The sequence below is a fragment of the Trichoplax adhaerens genome, genomic scaffold (assembly GCF_000150275.1).
Source record: "Trichoplax adhaerens TRIADscaffold_1 genomic scaffold, whole genome shotgun sequence".
Taxonomy (NCBI): Eukaryota; Metazoa; Placozoa; class Uniplacotomia; order Trichoplacea; family Trichoplacidae; genus Trichoplax; species Trichoplax adhaerens.
Genome location: NW_002060943.1, coordinates 6,635,584 through 6,659,946, shown reverse-complemented (window position 1 = coordinate 6,659,946; position 24,363 = coordinate 6,635,584). Strand labels below are relative to the sequence as shown.

At 33.0% G+C, this 24,363-nt stretch overlaps 2 protein-coding genes across 2 annotated transcripts; both read right to left on the bottom strand.

Moving 5' to 3' along the window:
* Positions 1-1,487: 1,487 nt before the first annotated feature.
* On the bottom strand, positions 1,488-7,420 carry TRIADDRAFT_49681 (uncharacterized protein; the record flags this gene model as incomplete). Its single annotated transcript, XM_002107945.1, has 30 exons — positions 1,488-1,577; positions 1,753-1,823; positions 1,941-2,022; positions 2,340-2,447; positions 2,618-2,700; positions 2,784-2,878; positions 2,965-3,065; positions 3,154-3,195; positions 3,278-3,348; positions 3,418-3,486; positions 3,561-3,672; positions 3,754-3,822; positions 3,905-3,965; positions 4,044-4,200; positions 4,331-4,433; positions 4,519-4,593; positions 4,690-4,739; positions 4,856-4,913; positions 5,021-5,067; positions 5,179-5,315; positions 5,409-5,635; positions 5,742-5,908; positions 6,024-6,081; positions 6,154-6,207; positions 6,302-6,385; positions 6,508-6,560; positions 6,695-6,795; positions 6,911-6,987; positions 7,095-7,154; positions 7,301-7,420. The coding sequence occupies 30 exons, from the start codon at positions 7,418-7,420 to the stop codon at positions 1,488-1,490; spliced, it is 2,682 nt and encodes an 893-aa protein (XP_002107981.1).
* Positions 7,421-21,626: 14,206 nt separating this feature from the next.
* TRIADDRAFT_18977 (uncharacterized protein) lies at positions 21,627-23,914 on the bottom strand (the record flags this gene model as incomplete). Its single annotated transcript, XM_002107944.1, has 6 exons — positions 21,627-21,784; positions 22,012-22,118; positions 22,720-22,877; positions 22,990-23,093; positions 23,652-23,750; positions 23,851-23,914. Coding segments are annotated over 6 exons (690 nt in total), but the record flags the coding sequence as incomplete, so codon positions are not given.
* Between the last annotated feature and the right edge of the window lie 449 nt (positions 23,915-24,363).

The following is a 24,363-nucleotide window of genomic DNA, read 5'->3' as shown; positions in this document are numbered from 1 at the left end:
AAAATCCAAGAAAATGACCATAGATGACCATCCTATGGCATAAATGGCAGCTTCATCCAGGTGCTACAAACTGCAGATGCATTGTTTATCAGTGCATTTCTTTGAACTATATAATTATGGATGTAATATATAAATTGAGTAGAGAAATTGGATGCAACCATGGCACTGTTATATAAGAAAAGTTGAGATAGATAGTATTTATCATCAATTCATTAGCCTATGTATTTATTTGTACTTATATACTCATGCTAATCGACCTGTCTATATTTATGTTATGCACGAGTATTAATATCACCGAATGGCGTGCATGATAGTGCTGCAAGGTAACGTCAATATTCCAATTACGTCATCTATCCGAAAAGAAGAGAACTAAAATATCTATCATTGTCAACCTACAATAAGTTTGCTGTTGAACAAATCTGATGATACTGTTGTAGTATAAATGTACTATTGATTACGTCGTGAAGCAAGATACACTATTATCGTAATATCCCCGATTGATAACTTGTAACATATCCATCGATATGTGCATAACAGAAGGAAAAATATCAAAGGTAATGACTGCCGATTACTTCATCCTATTAACGATATCTGTATTGCAACAAAGCGCGAAAATAATAAAGAAAATTGGATATCAATTCACATTATATCTATCGTAATCGTATGCTTACGATAAGTATGAAGTTAATAAAATCATCTTCTACAGTACTCGTGCCAAAGAACGATTCAAGTATTGCAATTAAATGATAATGTAATACCTATCAGTATCTTATAACTTAATATATACAGCACTCATAGTAGCGATAATCTGCAAATGATTAAATTTCCCTACTGTAAACATGATCGATTTTTTCGTTGTCAGGGTGTGCAGTTACTAAGGCAGTAACAGAATAGGTGCATAGAACACATCATTTTTTTTTCACTTTTATTCCCCAGTATCAAATACTCCGTATAATCGCTTGAATGCTGCAGATCTACGTCTGTATCTCACAAGTTAATACTGAATACTTCTTGCTCATAACAAATGAATATCAAGTGATAAGATGAATCATCTCTAAACCAATTATGAACATCATATCAAATGCCAACATAAGTACAACCACGATCTTGTAGTTACATTTTAAGGATTAGGGTACAATCTGTAATTCCCCTTCTTATAACGTACTAATAAATAATCCATTGTCATGAATACCGTCAAGATCCACATACTTCTTAGCATTCCACTATTTCGAATATTACATTGAGAGTAATTCTGATCTATAATCCCAACCCTAACTATAAATGTCCACACTGATATCGAATATCACCTTAGCCGTAATAAGAAAAAATTCCGTCAATCAAAATCACTTAGCTAGCAAGCATTTATTGCGTTTTAAGTTACGCGGATACTTAAGTGGCATAAATTATTTGATGCGACAACCTTGACGTCAAGTAAGAACCTTCATATAGCGCTTAATAGCTCAAACTAAAAACTTAGTTACACATTATTAGAATAAACCAACCACGTTTCCTGTTTCAAAATCTAAATCAATATCAAAGAAGCAAGGTCTGGTCGGTAATCCAGGCATTGTGCTCATCTATGTCATAGTAAAAAAATGCGTTAGTAATTCATATGATATAGTTGCTAATGTGTGTAATATCAAACATGGCAAACACATTGCTATAAGACTAAATCAATAACAGGTTATACCGAACTTTACTTTCTTGACAATTATTATAAAGGTACACATTAAATCAAAAATTTAGGCTAACCGTTCCGACCAGTGGATACAAGAAACCTGCACCGACACTAGCACGCACATCTCGAATTGGTAATGTAAAGCCTATAACAGAATCCGAAAACATAGTGTATTCATTCCTTGTTATTAATAATGATAACACAAAGATTACAGATTAATAAATTAAGTGAGCATCATATCAGAGTCCATAATATTGCATACCCGAAGGTGCTCCCTTTAAAGTTGCATCATGAGATAATGAAAGATGCGTCTTAGCCATGCAAATAGGCAAATCGTTGAAACCCTACAGCCAAATATGTAATTTTTTAATGCTATCGTTATTTATTGCAATCTAAAAGCTTTTAATAGCTCAATGGTTTTATGAATAATTCACTAATCAATAATTACGATTTATGTCACTAGAAGATTGAAAATACGATGAAAGAGTGTAAAAGATCGGAGCACTTATGAGCATGCACAATCATGTCATGATATCGCTTCGATATGAACAAAGCCGTCCAATAACATTAGAATACAATGATTGAAGACGAGATACCACTCCGTTCCACGTAGTCTTAACATTATACCCCATTAACGCTATAAATATCATTGATATCATACCTGACTACGATATAAATCGATTTTTCGCCTGGCTTCATCCGAGTAAGAAACTCCATCAGCGCCGTAAATGTTTTTGGCAATAGCTTCAATCTTTTCTTCAACAGAAAGCTGGAGAAAATTTTACAAACAATGAAATTATACTGCTGATATTTATTGTGAGTCCATGCCTGTTCGCATATGCACCGGTTTCGGGGTACGTTAGTATAGTAGTGAACGAAATGACACTACGAAATATAACGACATTAAGTTATATGCAATTAGCATTTATAAAAATCTACCTTTAGATCGTATAAGAACTGGAAATTGCTAGGTAGCGCAGTTGCCTTATCCACAGCTTGAGCTAAAGCTACAGCCCCCTTACCTAATTGTTATAGGATCACAAGTTTACCCTAAATAGTCAAAATTCTTGCTGATATTGAGTTATGACAAGTACGACCTACATACCCCCTTCTTTCCAATGGGAACATACCACTGCGTCAAAAGCTCCAGCTGAAATAGCTTCTTCCCTAACAGCAGCCAGTTCATTTTCTGTATCGCTCCTAATTAATGCAAGTAATTAGTAATAATTTGCCATTATTATAACCAAATTAACCATAGCAGTTACACTAGCACGACTTAGCCTTACACAAATCTATTGATGGCGACAACCACAGGAATTCCATACAATTTTGCATTCTGTATCTGTTTCTTCAAGTTTGAGCATCCAGCTCTTGCTAAGTCGATATGCTAGTTTGCAAATTACAAAATAATTTAAATGAATATTTAGAATTTAATGACGTAAAATAAAATTAGATGTTATTGATAGTACAAATACCTCTTCTTTATAGGCTTTCGATAAAGGTTGGCCAGCAACAACCTTCGAAAAATGAAGCGGCATAAGTTTATCAAATAACAATCATATCCAATTACTTAACAACGTTAGCAAACACAAAATTTACCTTCGGTCCTCCCCCATGCATTTTCAGAGCTCGAACCGTACAAACCAAAACAACACAACTTGGAAGCAATCCTAAAATAGATGCCAGCTAACAATTTAAATTTATTTTATCTAAAAAAGACAGTCAAAAGTGATTCTAACCGCTGACTCTGCATTTAATGTCGAAAAATTTCTCCATGCCAATGTCTGCACCAAATCCAGCCTCAGTGACTAATACATAAGAAAATTTATCACTAAATTCTACCAATCATATGGTCAACACTATATTCCATACAAAGACTAACCAACGTATCCTTCAGGACCGACTAGCTTCAAGGCGATTTTATCAGCTAATATAGACGAGTTACCATGGGCAATATTAGCAAAAGGACCGGCATGTACCAATACAGGTGTTCCCTGTCAAAAAAATAGCCAATATGACCATGAAAAGGATAAAAACTATCATGAATCTATTTGTATACTTCTATGTAATTTAACCTCCAGTGTTTGCATAAGATTTGGCTTAATAGCATCTTTCATAAGAACTGTAAGGGCTCCAGTAATTCCCTAACCAACGATAAAATGGCGGTTATAACTTTTTTCCGTTACTGGAATATACTTATTATCAATAAAATAAATCGATTCATACCACATCATCAGCAGTAACAGGTTGCCCTGATTTGTTGCTTGCTATAACCATCTTACCTAACCTGATACAATGATAAAAAAACTTAATTGAAATAGCCTTTTCAAGATCAAACACTTTCGAATCAAATCTATAGCGGCACCTTTCTCTCATGTCTTCCAAACTTGTCGACAAAGCAAGTATTGCCATTATCTCACTTGCAACTGTTATATCGAATGCAGTTTTTCTGGTAATACCCTTTTCGGTAGGGGATTCTCCGACTGTGATGCTACGTAGATATCTGTCATTGGTATCGATGACTGAACAACAAAGAAGGGCAATTTATGTTTACATGACTATTTGCAAAAATTTGGAACATTGCAGCAGGTCTGTAAGCGCCACAAAAATCTACACTTCGTAAATTCGTAAATTTCGGATTATTTGCGCTACCTCTCTGCCAAGTAATTGTTGAAGGATCTATATCCAACCTCGCAAATTTAGTATATTCTTCTTCAGTTAAGGCATCAGGATCAGTCTTATCTATGCCTAATCTCTAAGTTTCAGAAATTTTGTAACAATAAGTTAAGTAATTAACTAGAATGCCTTAAGAGAATAGTGGAAAATCTAACGGAACTTACCCTTAAACGGCGCAACTGGATTTCCGAAAAAACTCTTTTACCATCTTTTAAAGGTACAAGGCGCCCATAAAGTGCCTGCAATTTTGTATAATTCAGATACGGTGTTACGGGAAGAAATAGATTCGCATGTATCTTTTATAATTCAAGAGAAAATATTAATCTGATGCTTACTTCAGTAGTTTGTGTAGTTTCATGAAACATTCTTGCGTCAATTGCAGCAGCTGTATAATCATACAGTTAAAATAACTTATATTTCAACTTATATGATAGCGATTGGGTACATGAAAAATGATCTAACTAGTTACATTCAATGAACGAGGGTTGCTCCAATCCCTACCTAAAAGATTATTCGATGCAGTTATAGCGTGTATGTCTCCCGTAAGATGAAGATTGAACTACATTTGCAGTAGAATAACAGATGCTATGGTCAAAACACGAATAACACATGCATATATCTCGATAAATACACTGGTAAAATGTTACAATAATAACTTATAATCACCTCATCCATGGGAATAACTTGTGAGTATCCACCTCCAGCAGCCCCACCTGGCATTTAAAAGACTCTTTATTAGTTCAACAGTAAAGAAAGTAATAGATAAGTATATAAGCGTTTTTGAATGCATGCTACATAGATAAGCCTAGATCTTCCGATGTAACCTTTAATTCCAAATGTTGGCCCTTGAGAAGGTTGTCTAACACAAGCGAAAACATTCTTTCTCAAATGAGCACCAATAGCTTGAGTGAGACCGATAGTTGTAGTACTTTTGCCTTCACCAAGAGGAGTAGGTGTAATACTGTTTGCAGTATCAACATAAAGACATGTTACTAAGCTTATTCAGTGCAGAACATAATAAAATAACTACGGTACCATAACACGTTTTAATTACCCCGTAACGACAACATATTTTCCATTATCACTATTTTTTAAACGATCTAAAACTTCAAGGCAGATTTTAGCCTTCTTTCTCCCATACAGTTCAAGTTCGTGAGGTAATATTCCCACCTCTCTAGCAAGATCTGCAACATCTTTAGGCTTTTGGGCAAGGGCAATCTCGATATCACTTGGTACTGGCTCGAGAAGGCGCAATGGCAGATAGCTGGTATTCCAAGTGGTCTACAAAAATGATTATCAACTTAAATGAGCGCAACAATTATTTTAAACTGATACTCTGTCCTAGAGTAACAAAAAATTATTAGTTCCGTTACAATAATAAGCAGACCTCAAATGATGCCTTCCATTGGGCACTTAAAACAGCATTTGACATCAACATGGCTACTGTCATAGGTCCAACTCCTCCGGGAACAGGAGTAATCCATGAAGCTGCCATCTTAGCTTCGTGAAAGTCAACGTCTCCACATAAGCGAAAACCACTTTTTTTCGTTGAATCTTTAGGTAGTAAGATATTACGTAAAATATTATCGCTTTTGAACTATACGAAAAAAGTCGTAAGGGCTCCTTTATGCAACAGGCAAATAACTGAGCCAAAATATGGCAACATTACCTGGTATCTGATTAATTCCACAATCAATTACGACGGCTCCAGGTTTAATCCAGTCACCCTATGAGATTTTGGGATAAAGCTATGTAAGTACGAAGGAACATGCAATTTGTTGAGGGAAAAATTGAATAACCTTAATAGCATTTGACTGCCCAATGGCTACGACAACGATATCCGCAGTTTTGACCTGATCCAAGTTATTGTAAAGTGAATACATTAATTTGGTGACAGGATAAAAGCTGGTATCGCACCACCAGTAAAATGTTAACAAAAGTTATTACCTCATTTTCTAATCCAACAGTTTTTGAATGACACACTGTAACTGTGGCGTTCTGATTGCTCAGTAGCTTAGCGATAGGTGCACCCTTACACACAAAGAAATTGATCGATATATCAATTAGGTGCATGAGTGGTTAACTTGGATACATTAGCAAATCAGGTTTCAGAAGTAAATGATGATTTGAACTGAAATAGACTGTTTGCTTACAGCAATTTTGCTTCTTCCGACAACGGTAGCTTTTTTACCAGCAATACCAACCCCTGATAGAGATGACAATCAAATCGTTACAAATTTTACCTCGAAATTAAATAATGTACTAAGAGATTATTGTACTATATTATAAAAATGGTAGAATTGAATCATTCTGATTTATTAATCATGTGAGTGAATGTACCTGAATGCTGTATGAGTTTTAGGCATCCAAGCGGAGTGCATGGGATGAAATACCTGGTTTCAGACCGCTGCATAATCTTACCAGCACTTACAAAGGTTAACCTACGAAAGGTTTATGATTAGCTCAGAAAATTACCACAGCATCAAAAATAAATTACCAATCATACTGCAGTATCGAAGATAGTATGTAGTCAATTCACTAGCAAGAATTACTTACCCATCGACATCTTTCTCCGGAGAGATTGAATTGATGCAAATAGATTCATCAACAGGATTGACACAGTCTAATGGTAACTACGGTAAAAATAGAGAAGATAATATCAAAATGCATTGCATGGATTTCGCAAAGTTTATCAAAAAAAAATTATAAAGGAATAGTACAGATTGCTACAAACAACAACCTGGACGATCATTCCATGGATATTGTTGTCTTCATTAAGTTTCCTGACTTGGTTAATTATCTAAAATGACAATGTGACTTAATCTCAGAGTCATCTAGTGGCTAAATAGTCATAGGTTATTAACATAGACAACACAAATGTTAAGAAAACCACAATAGCTTAAATAACACGTTTGCATAGTAAGCTACTAGTAGCACAGTATCCACGGTACGTATATCTTGCCTGATCTTGGGTAGTTGTCGATGGCAAGTTGATGTAATCGCAACGAATTCCAATTTCTTCAGCGACCTTACGTTTATGTTTCGTATATCTATTGGATGCCGCATCACTGCCAACCTGGATTGATCATGACCAATTACGTTCATTATAAAATAGTAGTAAATACAAGACGTCATTTTAATCAATCTATGTTTAAGTTAAAAACAATATCTTTAAAGTTACCTGAACGATCGCCAAACCAGGCTTAATTGTCATATTCTTGACATCTTCAGCTAATTGTTGTCTTATGGTTCTATAAAAAGTGAAAATTATAATTCTAAAATAATTTTTCAGCGATTACCGATAGAATTCGCTAAGCTTCATTATTTACTATAGTCGTTGATGAAAATAGCAAGGACATTTCAGTTGAAAAGGTACTAGCCCGGGTTATACCATTTAACTTAGGCACAATATGATTATAACCCAATCTGCTGAAGTTATCTACTGTAATACCCAGTGTGCACAGTATAGTAAATCATAACTTAACTGAATTGAATAAAAACAATACAAATATTGATAAATTTGGATAAAAAAGGATAGAAGGACTATGACGGGCTCAAAGTAGTAACCTCAGCGAATAGCGCTACCTATCCATTGTGCTACACGTACAGTACAGTAAGAGCGGGCCTTCGTTACTTTGGGTTCTAGCTCAGCTCTTTTGGGAGATACAGTTTGGCACTTTTCACCTTTCCCACAACACTTATAAAATCGCAAAATAAAGCGGAAAATAAATTTTTTTTTCCAATCGGGCGAAATGTACCCATTCATCAGCATAGTTTCTATGTATTTTAGTGGCAGAAATGTGCTCAACGGCTCGAGGCTATTCCGACTTTGAAATAGCCTTTAATCGCAGCTATAACTAGGGGTTATAACGAGGTTATTTGATAGGTGTTAACCTCATCGCTATCGCTGGTTATGATTGCCAGTTGATGTAAGTATGAAAACGAAAAACTGTACAGTACTCGTTTTGAAATTGGGATCCATTGGATTACGCTGTACTCAAATCGATCCTGTAGTTCAAGCCTTATAATTAAACTGTAAGTATTATAATAAACTAGAGTAACTATGGGCAAAATTCGACAAAGTCAACGCATTTAAACGCTAATTATGTATACGTATACAGTATATAATTATTATAATTTCCATCCGATACGGTTACAGGATGCTACCGCAAGTAGCAAACAATGATTGGAAATGAAATACTAAAACATACGGTACAGTGTTCGTAGGTACGTAGTTAGCCATTACAGAAAACTCTTCCAACATCGACATCATACGGTAGAAGAAACGACCGCAGATTACAAGATAGATTACTTAACATTTTAAAAGGAAAGCAAAAATAACTTGATTCAGTGATTAGTTTAAAGGCAGATTAGTAGAATACTGTATAGTATATGCAACAATTTGGTCTGTACTTAATCCACTACATTTACTACTCAATTTTTCCCGTCATCTTTTAATACCGTTGAACACCTTTCAACAAATGTACCCCAACTTTGACGGCTGGGCTAAACTGCAATGATGCAATCAAGATTCAATAATTTGCTCGAATTAACTGTTGCAAAGATGGTCAAGTGTAGATAATCGTATAAATAAACAATATTATCTGGCAATTAACATTGATATAGTTAAGGCAAAATATCTCTATAGTGAAAGCTAAGAATTAATCGTCATAACTTACTTGGCAACAACATCTCCACGTAAGAGTTGTGCTTCGCCACCTGACATTTTCTGCCCTTCCATATTGGTAGCAACCTGCAGGAGTAAATGTTGTCGATATGCGCGCGCACGCCAAACAATAGCTGCAGCACTTGGGCTTCTACGTCCTACAGTGGATCTGCCGCGAAAAAGTACCCTAAAAAAAGGAGAACATTGACTGTACTGTACAGTACTGGTACGGTAGCCAGTATGAATCCAGTTCTGCATACGGTGACCTATTGGGAACGTGTGAAGTTGGATTTGAACGTGACGTGTTGTGGACTTCAAGTGAACTTCAGTTAGAGTTCGCTAAGTGTACAGTAAAGTATAGTACAGTATAGTACTGGCAGAAACTTATGGAAAGTTTCTATGCACCTAATGTAGAGTAAATGCAAATCGTGTCGAGCAAGTATCAAACTAAAAAACCGGATAAAGAAGGTTTCAGTGGCGGATAGCTGATTTGAAGCATGCAAAACTTAAAATATGTCTACTATTGAATTCCAATGTGATTATGCAATATCATTACAGTAATAGGCTTGCATCTAGATTATTGTTTTTCTCTCTCTCGTTGCTTAGTAGTCCCTGATTTGTATACTGTGGGAAGTACGCGTAGCAGTTACAAATACTTACAATACTGGACGTCTTTGCCAGATAGCCGTCACCACGTCATCGTACAGTACGTACAATGTACATTGTATTATTGCGCAAGAGTCATCATACGACAAAGTCATCCAATAGCGTCATAATACAGTACAGTAGTATTTTTTTGATGAATTAATTAATTAATTAATTTTAATTTTATTTTCAATAGCTCTATGCAACATCATCATCACTATCATTGCAGCTCAATACAGTAGCAACGCATGCCATATGATAAAAAAAAGCGATATAATATTAATTCACAGTCTAACAGTTTGTAAAATAAAGAAATATTCATGAATTTCCTCGTTGATTTCTTCTGTAAATGTGTTTATAATATAATAGGCGTAATTATAGTGTCCGGTGTGTGGCCTATGAATACTGCTTGCTATATATCGAATTTATCCAATTTACGAATTACTTGCTAAAAATCAAATTTATTCAGCATAAATGCCATCGGATTTTCTCAATCTCAATCGCCTGTGATGGTCACTTGCTCAAGATTGAATTTATTGAGTCGAAGATAGCTTTAATACATCTACGAATAGTTCCTCTGTTGCAACATGGCCCTCGCACAGAATGTTGCGCTGTGTCTTGCGACATCAATTATGAAAGTCATTGAATATTCTCCATAACCTGTGAGGGTCACTTGCTAACGATCAAATTCATTGAAGACACCTTAACAGCTATTTCTCTGTGCAACGTCACCATCAGACAGTAACGCGACATCAAGTCATTCAACCAAAAGTCATCTGATACTTTCAATGGCCTATGATTGTCAGTCATAAAGGATCCCCATTCATTGAATTGGAGACAGTATAAGTACAGTATACACATATGATGTGCAACGTCATCAGAGACGTAAGTCGTATGACAAAAAGGTCGACTGATATTTCCAATGGCCCAAGATATAGAGATTTTCATTACCTCTATGGCCGACAGGGTCAATTGCTAAAGATGAAATTCCTTGAACTTCATCTTGTACGAGTAGATGAGTTTGCAATTCGAGACTTTCATTACCTCTATGGCCGACAGGGTCAATTGCTAAAGATGAAATTCCTTGAACTTCATCTTGCACGAGTAGATGAGTTTGCAATTCGAGACTTTCATTACCTCTATGGCCGACAGGGCCAATTGCTAAAGATGAATTTCCCTTGAATTTCACCTTACACGAGTAGATGAGTTTTGCAATTCGCAACTTTCATTACCTCTATGGCCGACAGGGCCAATTGCTAAAGATGAATTTCCTTGAACTTCATCTTGTACGAGTAGATGAGTTTGCAATTCGCGACTTTCATTACCTCTATGGCCGACATGGCTAATTGCTAAAGATGAAATTCCCTTGAATTTCACCTTACACGAGTAGATGAGTTTGCAATTCGCGACTTTCATTACCTCTATGGCCGACAGGGCCAATTGCTAAAGATGAATTTCCCTTGAATTTCACCTTACACGAGTAGATGAGTTTTGCAATTCGCAACTTTCATTACCTCTATGGCCAACAGGGCCAATTGCTAAAGATGAAATTCCTTGAACTTCATCTTGTACGAGTAGATGAGTTTTGCAATTCGCGACTTTCATTACCTCTATGGCCGACATGGCTAATTGCTAAAGATGAAATTCCCTTGAATTTCACCTTACACGAGTAGATGAGTTTGCAATTCGCGACTTTCATTACCTCTATGGCCGACAGGGCCAATTGCTAAAGATGAAATTCCCTTGAATTTCACCTTACACGAGTAGATGAGTTTTGCAATTCGCAACTTTCATTACCTCTATGGCCGACAGGGCCATTTGCTAAAGATGAAATTCCTTGAACTTCATCTTGCACGAGTAGATGAGTTTGCAATTCGAGACTTTCATTACCTCTATGGCCGACAGGGTCAATTGCTAAAGATGAAATTCCTTGAACTTCATCTTGCACGAGTAGATGAGTTTTGCTATATTCAACGTGATAAACGGCATTGTCATGTAGCACAACGATAAGTCATTTGATATTACACGATGGCCGTTAGAGTAAAATAATATCTTACGAGACACTGAATAGTATACAGTAAGTCGTTATTCGTTATTAAATTATGCTTACAGTAGTTATATCAATTGCTAAAGATAAAATTGTTGATGACGTAAGTTACCATAATATCATGTGCATTACAATTAGATTTGTCCGATTGATTTGCCTTTTTCGTATATATAATCAATCATACAAACGCACAGCATGTAGTTGTTGACTCTAATTCAATGGCAGCTATGACATGGAAAGATGCCATATTTCAAAATCAGTCAAACAGAGCGCTTTCATAATAACATTTCCAATTTCTATCAATGCCTTATAGTCTATTTTAGTCGAAATTTTTAATAGGTTTAGCTCAATACTTTTGCAAATACGATGTGAAAGCTTTATTCCACGGTTAAAGATAGATAAGAATCTGCTAAATGCCATATGCAGTGATCGGGCGATTATGCCTATCTTTGATATATACGTACGTGTATAGAAGATAATGGCTGATACAGCATGTTGTCAGGTAGATACTTGTAGAGTCGACCTTTATACAGTGTATCCGAGGTTTATATTAATAGTAAATAAGAAGTAGAAGAATCCGCTAAAGATCGACCAATTGAACTCCTGCTAACTGTGGCATAATACGAAGAGATGAACGCATGATACTATCAATTATTAGTATATCATCGCTGATTATAGTTATTATCGCTGTATGAGTAAAGCAATCTGGAATAATGATAATTATAATCGGTCGCTTAATTGCTTGCTAGCCACCTCATAGAAGATGGATGACAGATCTGGTCAATTCAACGAGTTATATGTCGTCATTGATAAATTCCTCGTTTGGTAACGGGTTATTAATGATCAGCAAGTTAACTACCTAATAAATACCTAAGGCAACATGGTCACCTAATTTCGTCATACATACAACACCAATTTGCCGTCGTTAATTTGCCTACTGCTAACTGATAGTAATATTTCGTAATCTGCTGATTGAATTGCACGCTAACCGTCGTACCTCCTGCAGACTAGAAGATGGCTCCTAACCTTACTATTCAAGCAATGCCTATTGCCACTGTTCACTATAACTACAGTAACACGTTTCAAAGAACCTCTTAATAACCGCATAACTGCATAGAAGGGAAATTGTTGATCTTGTCATCTCTATAAAACAATAACGGGCAAAAAAGAAGGCCCTTTTACTATAATGCTGAAAGGGCCTCTATTTATTTGCCTTTTATTGCGTAGTGGTGTGCGATTATAATACGTTAAAGATCACACCTATCAGATCCAATTTATCAAGGTAATAAATAATGTTGTAGCAGACAAAATAACATGATTTTCGTTAAACTCTTTCCAGTTGTCTACGGTTTTACTAATTGAATCATTATTAAACGATGGCGTCGCTGTACAAGCACAAGTATAAAATCCAATGTACTATATCCAAGATAAATATAGCGATACTAGAAATGACTGATTTCTACGCTATTATGGCGTTAGCGATCTCTGCATTATTAGTATTCAGTACATCAAATTTTATGATTTCATTGAATTGGACAGAATTTTAATTATTTTATCCATAGTCTCACGATGTAAATTTAAGCATATTTTGATAACTATCTATGGGCGCGTCTACTTAAAGTTCATTCGCGTAAGACGACATCGAGATGCTCAAGTTAACTAACGATCTTTGACGATCAAAAATTTTTGCATACATAAATCGAATAATTAATTAATAATCAAGCTATTGATTTCTACCTTTACAAGATTATCCTATACTAGTTACTCTATTGATGAGTTAGCTGACTAATTTCCATCAGGACTATGAAAGAATAATTTATTAAATTCAAATGATTAAAATTTTAAGCTGCAAAAACCGACCTAAACTGTAAAAGCGGATACGATGCCCTCGTCCTTAGCATTTCTACCCAAAACTTCTACGTGATTTGATTTTCCTATAAAATAATATCAAGTATATTGCATTGAGCCTCATTAAAAGCTGCTAACAAACAAAATGCATCATATTCTTTTGGGTAAGGGTTATAATATTTATAAATCGTGTCAGCTACTTAATTAGACTAACATTCATGAAATAAAGTCCTATGATGACATTGCAACTGCACGACAATTACTCTTAATATCTATCATCTTACAAACAGTAACCAAAACTAAATAGTCATTTCATACAACAACTATGCATAATAATTCTACTCTATCATCAACTTAAATCGACTATTTCAAATATGAAATATCATATGGTAAAACGGCAACAACTACAATTTTGCTAATCAACTAAAATTAACAACAGCGATAAACATAGTTGGGTATAATTAAAAATTAAGTCGTCGATTTAGGATAGACTAGTGTATTTCGAACAAGATACGAGTAACAATATCAAAATTTAATAGTAAAGAAGCAGTATAGAAGTTTGATTCTGAATCACTTTTAAGTTTCGATCCATTGAATGTCACTCTATCACAGTACAGCAAAAAATTTAAATCTATAACAAATTGGTGTAGTTTTACTGTATTTCAAAGTGGTAAGGCTTCTATTACAAGGGTAGAGCTAGGATAACTTGATGTAAAGGAGCAAAAAATAAAAGTTCAATTATAATCATAACATTGACTTACAAACTACCTATTTTGTGGCTGGATTACAATATTGGAATGTTACTAATTTACTGAATATTGTAAAACAACTGATTTTGAATAGCTTATCGTCAAGATATAGTACAGCACCTAATGGATGTACCATAATTTCCCAGTCGCAGAAGCTATTTCAATAGCATAGAGTAAATATTATCTATCTATTGCCTAGTGCCTACGTAATGAAGTGGTGTAGTTTTAACCAAAGAAACACTAAAGGAGTATAGAAAGGTGTAAACATATAAGACAATTTCACACTTTATTATTAGAATAATTATCTATCACCTCGAACCGCTCAACTAAAGAATGTTTATACCAAAATGTGAATACAGCTTACAGTAAACGGTAGCACAAATTTTGCACAATAGTTGTAATAAGTATAAATGTGGAAATGGTTGTTAATGAAATCTAAACTCAAAATATACCCAAGTAAGCCCTAATAATAGTTGAATCATCAATTTAACCTGGTACAAGATTCTTTCATAGTCAAGATTTTTCATTACGGACAACAGTGAGGACTGACCATAATCTAATTAGATTTACGTACGAAAAGTGCAAAGACTGACTAACGAATATGGCAAGATCTATCCAATTAGATTACAGTTTGATTAAAGATTGATAAGGCTACCAGTTTACGGCTAGACTGATGGATACGATGACTTTGCAGTATGCAGTAATATTGCTCATATTATACGGGATATTACTACGATTGCGAAAATGGAACATGGCAAACATTTATTTATGAACCTGAATGCTGTAAGTTCAATTCTAAAATCACTGTGTTGTTTCTTTCTCAGTCACGGTCATTTTACGAGCCATAATCTCGTAGAAATTTTCAATCTAATCTGCTAATAATGATTATAGCACGCAATTATAGCGGTAGATAATTGCTTCATATATAAATTGTACATTACGCTAGATCTGATATCTTTTAAGCTAATTAGAGGATACATGTGTTACCATTAGTTGCCAAGGCAATCATGCATACGTAAATTAACAAAGAACTAAGCAAATTTCAGTAATCGAACCAAAACTATCATAGAAAGCTTAATAAATGCACTAAGAGTAACATGTAAAGATGATAGAGTAATCTTATTTTAAGCACATTTTCGGCTTTTTATCCAAATTTAGCAAAATTTTGTTGCAAATACCTATGTACATTATTGTACATATGAAAATGTGGCATGCTACCACGTCGTAAGGACGACATTGATTGTTGTCTCTATAAATAGTTATTTGTCTACTGTATAATTATAATTTCTTATTTTACTGAATACTGAAGAAATAAAATATCACTACAAGCCTACTAGGAAATAGTATCGAGAACAGTAATGGAATCGATTTTCAGATCAATTGACATTGAAATGAATTCAACAAAATTGAACTTTTATGCAATTTGAAATCCAGATAACTCAATATTGAATATATTTATATACTGTATTCAATTATATTATCGAACATCTTATCAATATTATCATAATTGCTATCAGATTAGGCACACTATAATTAATAAATATCTATACAATTTCATTTGGACAGAATATAATTCATAGAATGTCTACAATTTTGTCATAATGAGAAACAGAATTTCAATTACAACATCGTACTCTAATATAAAAAAATTAGGTAAAGCCTAAAACTATATGTGACGGTATATTTGACTAATCACAACATAGTTTAATTTAAAAATGAAATTTTGTATGAATAAGTGATAAGTACCATTGCTCGTCTATTAATCAAAAATAATCTGCAAGGCAACCTAGTTCAAGTTGAAATAATATTGGTCATATTCATCAGTGGCAAATAAGCGAGTTGTATACGGCATTCCTATGACTAAAATCAATTATTTTTTCTATATTACATTATATGTAGTGTAATCAGTTAATAACTCAGATATGATCAAGAAGAAATATTACTGTACATACAACCATTCAAAGTTGTATCATTAAAGGGTACTCGTATCTGTATTCGATAATCGGAACAAGACCAAAGTTATTACAAATCAAGAAGACCCTTTGGTTAGCATCGATAAATGAAAGTCAAATCATATTAATGAGGGGTGATGTGAAATCATCGCTGACGAATCATGAATGATCGGCATTTATATGAGTTTACTAGTTAGTTATTATGGCTATTACATTACAAGTAAAATTGTCAAGTATGCGTATTTATTATCATGAAATGGTTGTTAGACGACCTATAAACTTAGCTGAGCAAGATAAAATTTACATATAATATAATAAATTGTTGCAGTTGCCTTTCAAGCGTATAAATTTTTAGAATTGAGCTGTACACCCGATTCTTAGACTTCACGTTCTTCATAAATACTAAAATCTTCAGTTATATTCGCATCTACAATTATTGGACAAAAGAAGATGATTTAAAATGATAGAATCTAAAATTTTCCATTACTTTCTTTAGATTAAATAAAATTGAATCCTTATAACGTGTCTATACGGTATAATCGATTAAAATTGTATGATTTAGAATTATAGCACACATATATTTTGGAACAGTTCAGCAATCACTTATATTAATATAAAAATCGAAAGTTTTTACAATATCAACACTTAGCCTAAAATTATATCGTTAAAAATACTGTACAGTATATCCACACAACAGCCTAGCGAACCGTACAGCCTAATATAGATGTTTAAGTTCTCTGACATCTTTACAACTATTCCTAAAATTGTATACCTTGGAATAGCATATTCTAAAACATCTTACCTTAATACTTAGACTAATACTTACAAGAACTTAAATCTGTGAGTTTTAATTATTAACACCTCTAAAAATTATCTGCTATTCTAAAAATATACTGGCTATATCTGTAGACTACTGGCAGTACTGAGTATTCTATCGAATTATTTACGTTAGTTCTAGCACGACTGATTTATTATACGTTCATATTTGTCATTAACAAGAAGTTGATAGTGAAGTGGCTATCAAGAAAATTTTCCAGAATGTAAATTATTAGAATCGCAAAATACCTGTCGAGTGTCGATATTGGTAGGGAATAGAATTCATAATTTGGCGATTAACTTTATCATCCGTTGGATCTCTTACACCTAGTAAAGTCAACAATGAAAATTTTTAATTCTATTTTAATAACGACCATCTTGGAAGTTGCATAAGCCCATTTTATTGTGGTAGATTTTTGAGGCAATGAATTAGACTTGGCTATTGAAGAAACATTCAAATTAATTGATATTAACTTACCTTCATCCATTGTCCCATCGAAAGATTTTGAAATAGGATTGTCTGCATTCTTATCAGTTGAAAATAGCTGTCCAACTTCCTGAATTAATGTATCAATTTGCCCTACAGTAAATGGTTGACGGAAAAGAATTTAGGATTTCTTCACTTTGGAACTTATTCAACAGTAAGAGGATATCCTACAAAACATTGCTACTTATGCATGCAAATACAAACTATATTACCAAATATAAACGTATTATTATATATTTATTAAGAGATTTACTGGTTGTTTTATTAGTTGGCTCAATATTGGACAGAAGTAATCAGAATAGTCTATATCTCTCTGATTAGACGCAAATACCTTCCGTCCTTGAAGTTGGCAACTGACGTACATTTCTTCTGTGAATTTGATCATTTCTTAGATGATAGCCTTGATCGCAATGATAATCATCGCCTTCGTCATTGTTAGTTGATAAACTAATATCAGAATGGCGTGATCGTTTAAGAACGCTACGCTGCTCGAAACTACTTGATTTAAAGGCATCCAATTCACGACGTAGAAAGACTGGATGATGGCTTTGACTAGATGAAGGAGCATTAGCATTATCATGATCTAACGGTGCTACAGTAACTCGTTTCCCTATCAAATTACCCAATGAGAGCACTGATTTATTATTATGATTACTGTCTTGAGAATCTAATGATTTACTAGTATTGGAAGCTGTCAAAATAATGGAAAAAATAAGTTAAGAATATTTATTACAATATAGACTATTTCTAGGCAGCTCAGATATTTAGCAGTACAATTAAGAAATCAATCTCAAAAGACTTGAACTATTTACCCTACATTTATCTTACCTTTTCTGAAGTCTAGCCATTTCTTTGATTGATCTCGTGAAGGAACACATGGGTTTGATTTCGCTTTATCTTTTGGGTTTTGTCCATTTTTGGCTCCCATCGATAATTCAGATTCTTCTAGCTTTTCCATCGTCATTCTAGTCGGAATTGAAGATACAAGTAACAAAGATAAGGTTATTCCGAAGATATAGATACCATAGGCAATCAATTTTACTAATAGTCATGACTGAATAGTTATGTCAGTTTATTACAAGCAATCCTAATCTATACCAGTCTTACTGCTATCATCCAGCATTCTAATTTAAATCGCTCACCAATATTTTTAAAATATTAAATGTACTTATGTAAAAATAACTGAAGAAAGGAAACTGTAATTATACCGAGTATTTGAATATTTATATCCATATAATTATAATTTAAATTCAAAATTTCTACAACTTTCCATTTTACTATAATGTTAATATAAGTCTAAATATATTCTTCCGAGACTAGATAGAATGTTACATTATGTAATATAGCTAGATTATAAGACTGCGCAGAATATCGTTTGCGTATAGCATGCAATTTTTTCAATGAACTATGGGTCCTATATTTAAAAAAGCTTGCCTCTATAGTAGTTAGCGAAAAGACATCTTTGATATTACTATATTTTATTCGAATGAAACACAATCACTTACTCTTCTAGCGATCCTATGGATGAATTGTCACTCGCTTCGCGATTTTGTACATCATTCGCCACTGCTACGGTTAAAGCCTGTGCATTAGTGGGTAAGTCTTGCTTTGATCCTTCAGAAATCTTTTTTAGGCTGAATTTCTTAAACAGGTGGTACTTCTTTCTATTTTCAAGGTTCTCACTGATTAAAAAAGTAACAACATTATGGTATTCTACTTCTAAATAAATTCTTTCCATTGCCAATCTCATCATATAAGTAAAATTGAATAAAGATGTATTATTTCATATGCAGTTTTAAACTAGCCTATTATAGATCGAAGAATCTGAGGAGGGAATCAAGTAGATTAATACCAGGTCATTTGTATAAGCTAAATGAGCCATGACTTCTTCGTATCGATGAGACAAGAATGGAACCCCACAGACCTATCATACAATCACAGAAAATAGTTAGTCTGCTGAACACTAAAATATTTTCATATTTAAAATTTGTATATAGATTAAATAATACGGCTGGATATCTAGGGGATATCCTTTGTTATTATACACTTACAAGTATATACGGTATGTGTGAACAGTGAGTGATACTGATTCTATCATCTAGTAGATAATTAATTATCCCTTAATTGCTGTAAACAATTTTACTTAAATTATTGTTACTAGGCAATTCGCGAAATGACTGGATTTCGTACTTGGACGGTAACATTATCACTAGCTTGCTCCATGTGAGATAACATATAATTAACAATATATGCAGTCAACAAAAATGAATGGATGATCCATCAACAGATTTATAATAAGGCGAAACACCTAATTTGATGACTAAATTATTCGTACCTCAATAACTTTAAATCCAGACCTTAATACTGATTTATCTGCCATACTGTCTTCATCAATTTTAGCAATAATACCATCCGGGTAGATATGCAATCCATGAGAACCGGGAGACATGAGTTTAAATTTTATTTCATATACCTAATTAAGGAATATGAAGGATATTCTCTATGAGATAAATCGCATACGGTAACTCTATGAATTTTAGTATCGGATACACAAATTTATAACTCTAAGGCATCTGATCTAGCAAATACTCAGTTGCTTGGATAAAATATTATATCCAACTACTTAAGAGCCATCTTTATACCAAATACAATCATAATAATTGATCAATTAATTATTTTAAATTGTAGACTTATCTACTAAGTATTTGTCGATTAAAAATTAGCTGGCATCTAATTTGCATAATTGATTTGAATTCTACGACCATAGTAACAAAGTTACTGATTTGGAAAGCGAACAATAACAGTTATATGTTATCATGGTTAATAATGTAAAGTTGTGAAGATTATTGATTTACCGGTATTAAAAGATTATAGATCTAAAATTATTTCTACTACAATAAAAAATAGCATTTAATTATGAAAGTTAATGAATTTTACAGATCCAAATTAATAATCTTTATTATTAATAATTTAACTAATAATTTCTCACCCTATGTCCGCTAGAAATGACGTCTAATTTACTATCAATATCAGATAGACTTTGATAACTAAGTAAATGGAGTCCAGTACTATTACCATGATGATAAAATATCTTGATTCTAACAATAAAACAAAAATTGATGTAATTTGAAGCACGTCAATTATTATAGTATTTTGTAATTAATTTTTTTCAGAAATACTTGTACATCGATTTAATATTAAGTAAATTTACTATTAATTCTAATTAATGTTGTAACTTTGAAAAGAATGAGATCAGATATAAATTATCATGACTGTGAGGATAAAATTTTTGTGTTATCATATCTCTTAATGAGCATATATAGTTAACCTTAAATAACAGACTGATATTTTAAATGCATTTCAACAGCTTCTACAGTAGTATATCGACGTTAACTATTGAAGGCTTTGAAATTTTATTGAGCAGACTTCATTTGGATCAGTTTGTTACATTAACATTAGTTTAAGAAGGCGACGGCACTCAAATCGTTTCAATTTAATCTTTTAGTTCAAATAATCTAAATTAACTACCCATGTAAGCTAATAACTACTATACTGAAGAAAATCTATCTTACCGCATATCTTTCCTAAACCATCCCATGATTGACTGGCCAGGTATACTCCATATCAATTTCTAAAATACAAAGTTATTATTCATATTATACAAATCTTAAGCTAAAGTCACCTCCTTATCGAAGGTACAAACTGTAATATTAATACAGCTTAATCTTACCATTTCATGTATGTTAATAATGTGAATTACTGATGCCGTTATAACCATCGCTATTTTATCATTTTTGTTCCTATCAAGCTATTATGATTACAACAAACAAATTGTCGAAAAACATTATCAATGTATAGTCATCTAGTCGTATTACTCATAGTACATATGAAAAAGGACGTACCTGAACACCATATGCAAAGCCTCCTAAACTATCTTCTACAATGTTTGGATCATTTTTAACTTTGATTTGTTTAATTGGTGAAAGAATACCTGAATTCCGTTATGTTATCAACATAAAATTAATAGATTGATACTAAAAGTTGACAATAACATAGGAAATTTTAAATATCGTAGGAAGAATTACCATATTTTGGAACGTGATCGACAGTTAAATTAGTAGTAAATCTTCCATACATGTCCTTTAAGTACTGCATTCGTGTTCTCATGGCTAAATATCGAAATTTACAGGATCTTTTGGTTGCATTCTCCCCATTGATAGCTGGAAAGGTAAATAAATGAAATAATCAGGGCCGAAAAGTGATCGCCACGATTAATCATCCATGAGAGTAGATGCAGCGAGAATCGAGTGAATTATTCCAACGTAAAAATAATGAGAATAAATATTGAATGGTTAAATAAAAATCTCATTTGATATTAGTGAGCTATTTTGTAAATAATATAAGAATGACAGAGTGTATGGATGTTAAGTACAAAATATAAATTTACCTTTCGTCAGAAGAAAATCCCTTAATTCGTCTTCATCAGTAAATAAACCTTCCTTTGGTAAAGAGGGGCCGAAATCAGCAATGCCACATGCTTTAGTAACAGCGACTCTATTCAATCAAGAATCAGCATAAAATTAATAGTTGTATTGATTACGTATTATGATATCTGAAGACAATGAACTATAATTAAAATAACGAAACCCGTAGATTACCAAATTTTATAAAGTATCCAACTAATTGGTTATACGCGTATATGACCAAATAATTATAATATACGTAACTTACACATTAAAAATCAGCGTAAGCTTACGAAATAATTGCAGCATGAAATATCCGATGATCTACCAACCGGATGAAAAGTTATCGCTAATAGTAATGTATTTCTGCCTAGTGCAGCCATAATTTGTCATCTAATGCGTTTATATAGTATTCTATTTCATTCATGGACCATAATCGGTAAAAGTTTAATAAGCTAGTATTGATGTTATTAAATTGATGATGAAGAGAATTTATTTGGGCTACTATTAAAGAATTTACAAGTTCCATCCACCCAATGGAGAACCGCAAGAAATTAGCACATAGATAAGATATCTAGTGAAGACTTGATTTCATCGAATATAAATGGATGTTTTATATCGATAAATTATGGATTGGATAATGCAAGATTATTGTACGTAACCTTAGTATGGTGCTTTAAATTAATCCTTACTTGAATATAAGATTTTGAGAAGCATCATAGACAGGGCGGACTACAATAAAGACGTGCTGGAAGTTTGAACGAATAATTCTTGGAGAAAAGGGTGGAGCATCATTTTCTTGAAAGATAAACGTAACGATATCATTTCCAATATGTCTTTTCCTCATCAACTATTCATAAAATAAGAATTCAGCTGTTAGTTTGAACTATGGCTTAATTGGGATACAGGCCTAGTATAGTTTTACTTTGCCTTCAGCCAGTTCTAGTAAATAATTTTAGTACCTGCTGTCCACAATCTTGATTATAAGGTAGTAAGGTTGATACATGGTACATAATTTGATTGCCGTAGTATTTTGTGTAAATTGACTCTGTTCCAGTAGTATTATCTAAGTTATCGATGAAAGGACTACATTAAAATTAGGTAACTGGTCCAGGTAAGGTAACAGTGGCATTCAGTTTAAAGATTTATACTAAAAGGCATGTCAGTTAGGCAATAATATCTAGACTCATATTATTACAGCAATATTATGATTTAGTATATGATAATAACATGATAATTATTTGATTAACTGAAAATACTGCTAGAGATAATTTTACTGAGATTGTACGTGCTTGATAATTTATAAGCTAATAAATGAAAGCACGAGTATCAATATGTAAGAGATTGATATTGTAATTATATCACAGTATAGAGATTTTAGATATTAGATTCATTTAAAGTCTATAGGTAAATCGATCACTTTTAAGAATTAATATGCATCAATATGATTCTTAATGAATAATTAATTAACAGAAAATTAATTCAATTCGTCCTTAAATTAGATTGTAAATGATATTGACGATAGCTAATGAGAAATCAGGATAAATTATGATGAAATTAAAGCGAATATTATGTCTTTAAAGTTAAACCTACTGTATTATCTTGTTGGTCATTATTGCCTTACTTTTAATATCTAATTGGCCTTTATAACCTTGGAAGCCTTGTAATGTTATTCTATCTCCCAAGATGGAGAGAAATCTTTCGAAACGTGGACTAGAATCACCTAATTATTAAGTTAAAATCGATCGTTTTATCTCATTAATAATCATATTGTATTACATCCATATATATATTTCATATTAGGTATAAAAACATTGCCTCACAGTTTCGATAAATTTCTTCTTCACTGGTTTGATCTTTCTTACAATATAAAACTCCAAATTTATACACATCTGTAAGCTATAAGCAGATAGAATTTAATGTTAATGATAAAGTAAAAAACAACTGGTTACGAAGAGTTTCTTAATCTGACATTGGTAGAAGGGCAATTGAAGCAAAACAGTTAAAACATCATGTAAATACTAGTATACAAGTCGCTTTAATCATTCTACTAACCCATAGTTGATTATCAAAACTCAGTAATTCAGAAGCACACTAAAATATAAAAATAGCAAGATGTTAATCTTCCCTGTCTTTACAATTTTTATCTATTCTTAAATATTTATATTTTTTATCATGTAAGATTAAAGTATAAGAAAAGGAAATTGAAATAATCCTAAGTGACAATTATTTTCGCCCATGATATGCTATTTTTGATCTGCTTTGCTTGACTGTTAGCTATTTGAAGTACGACTTGCATTAATATGCTAAGATTGTCATAAAATAATATAGACCTC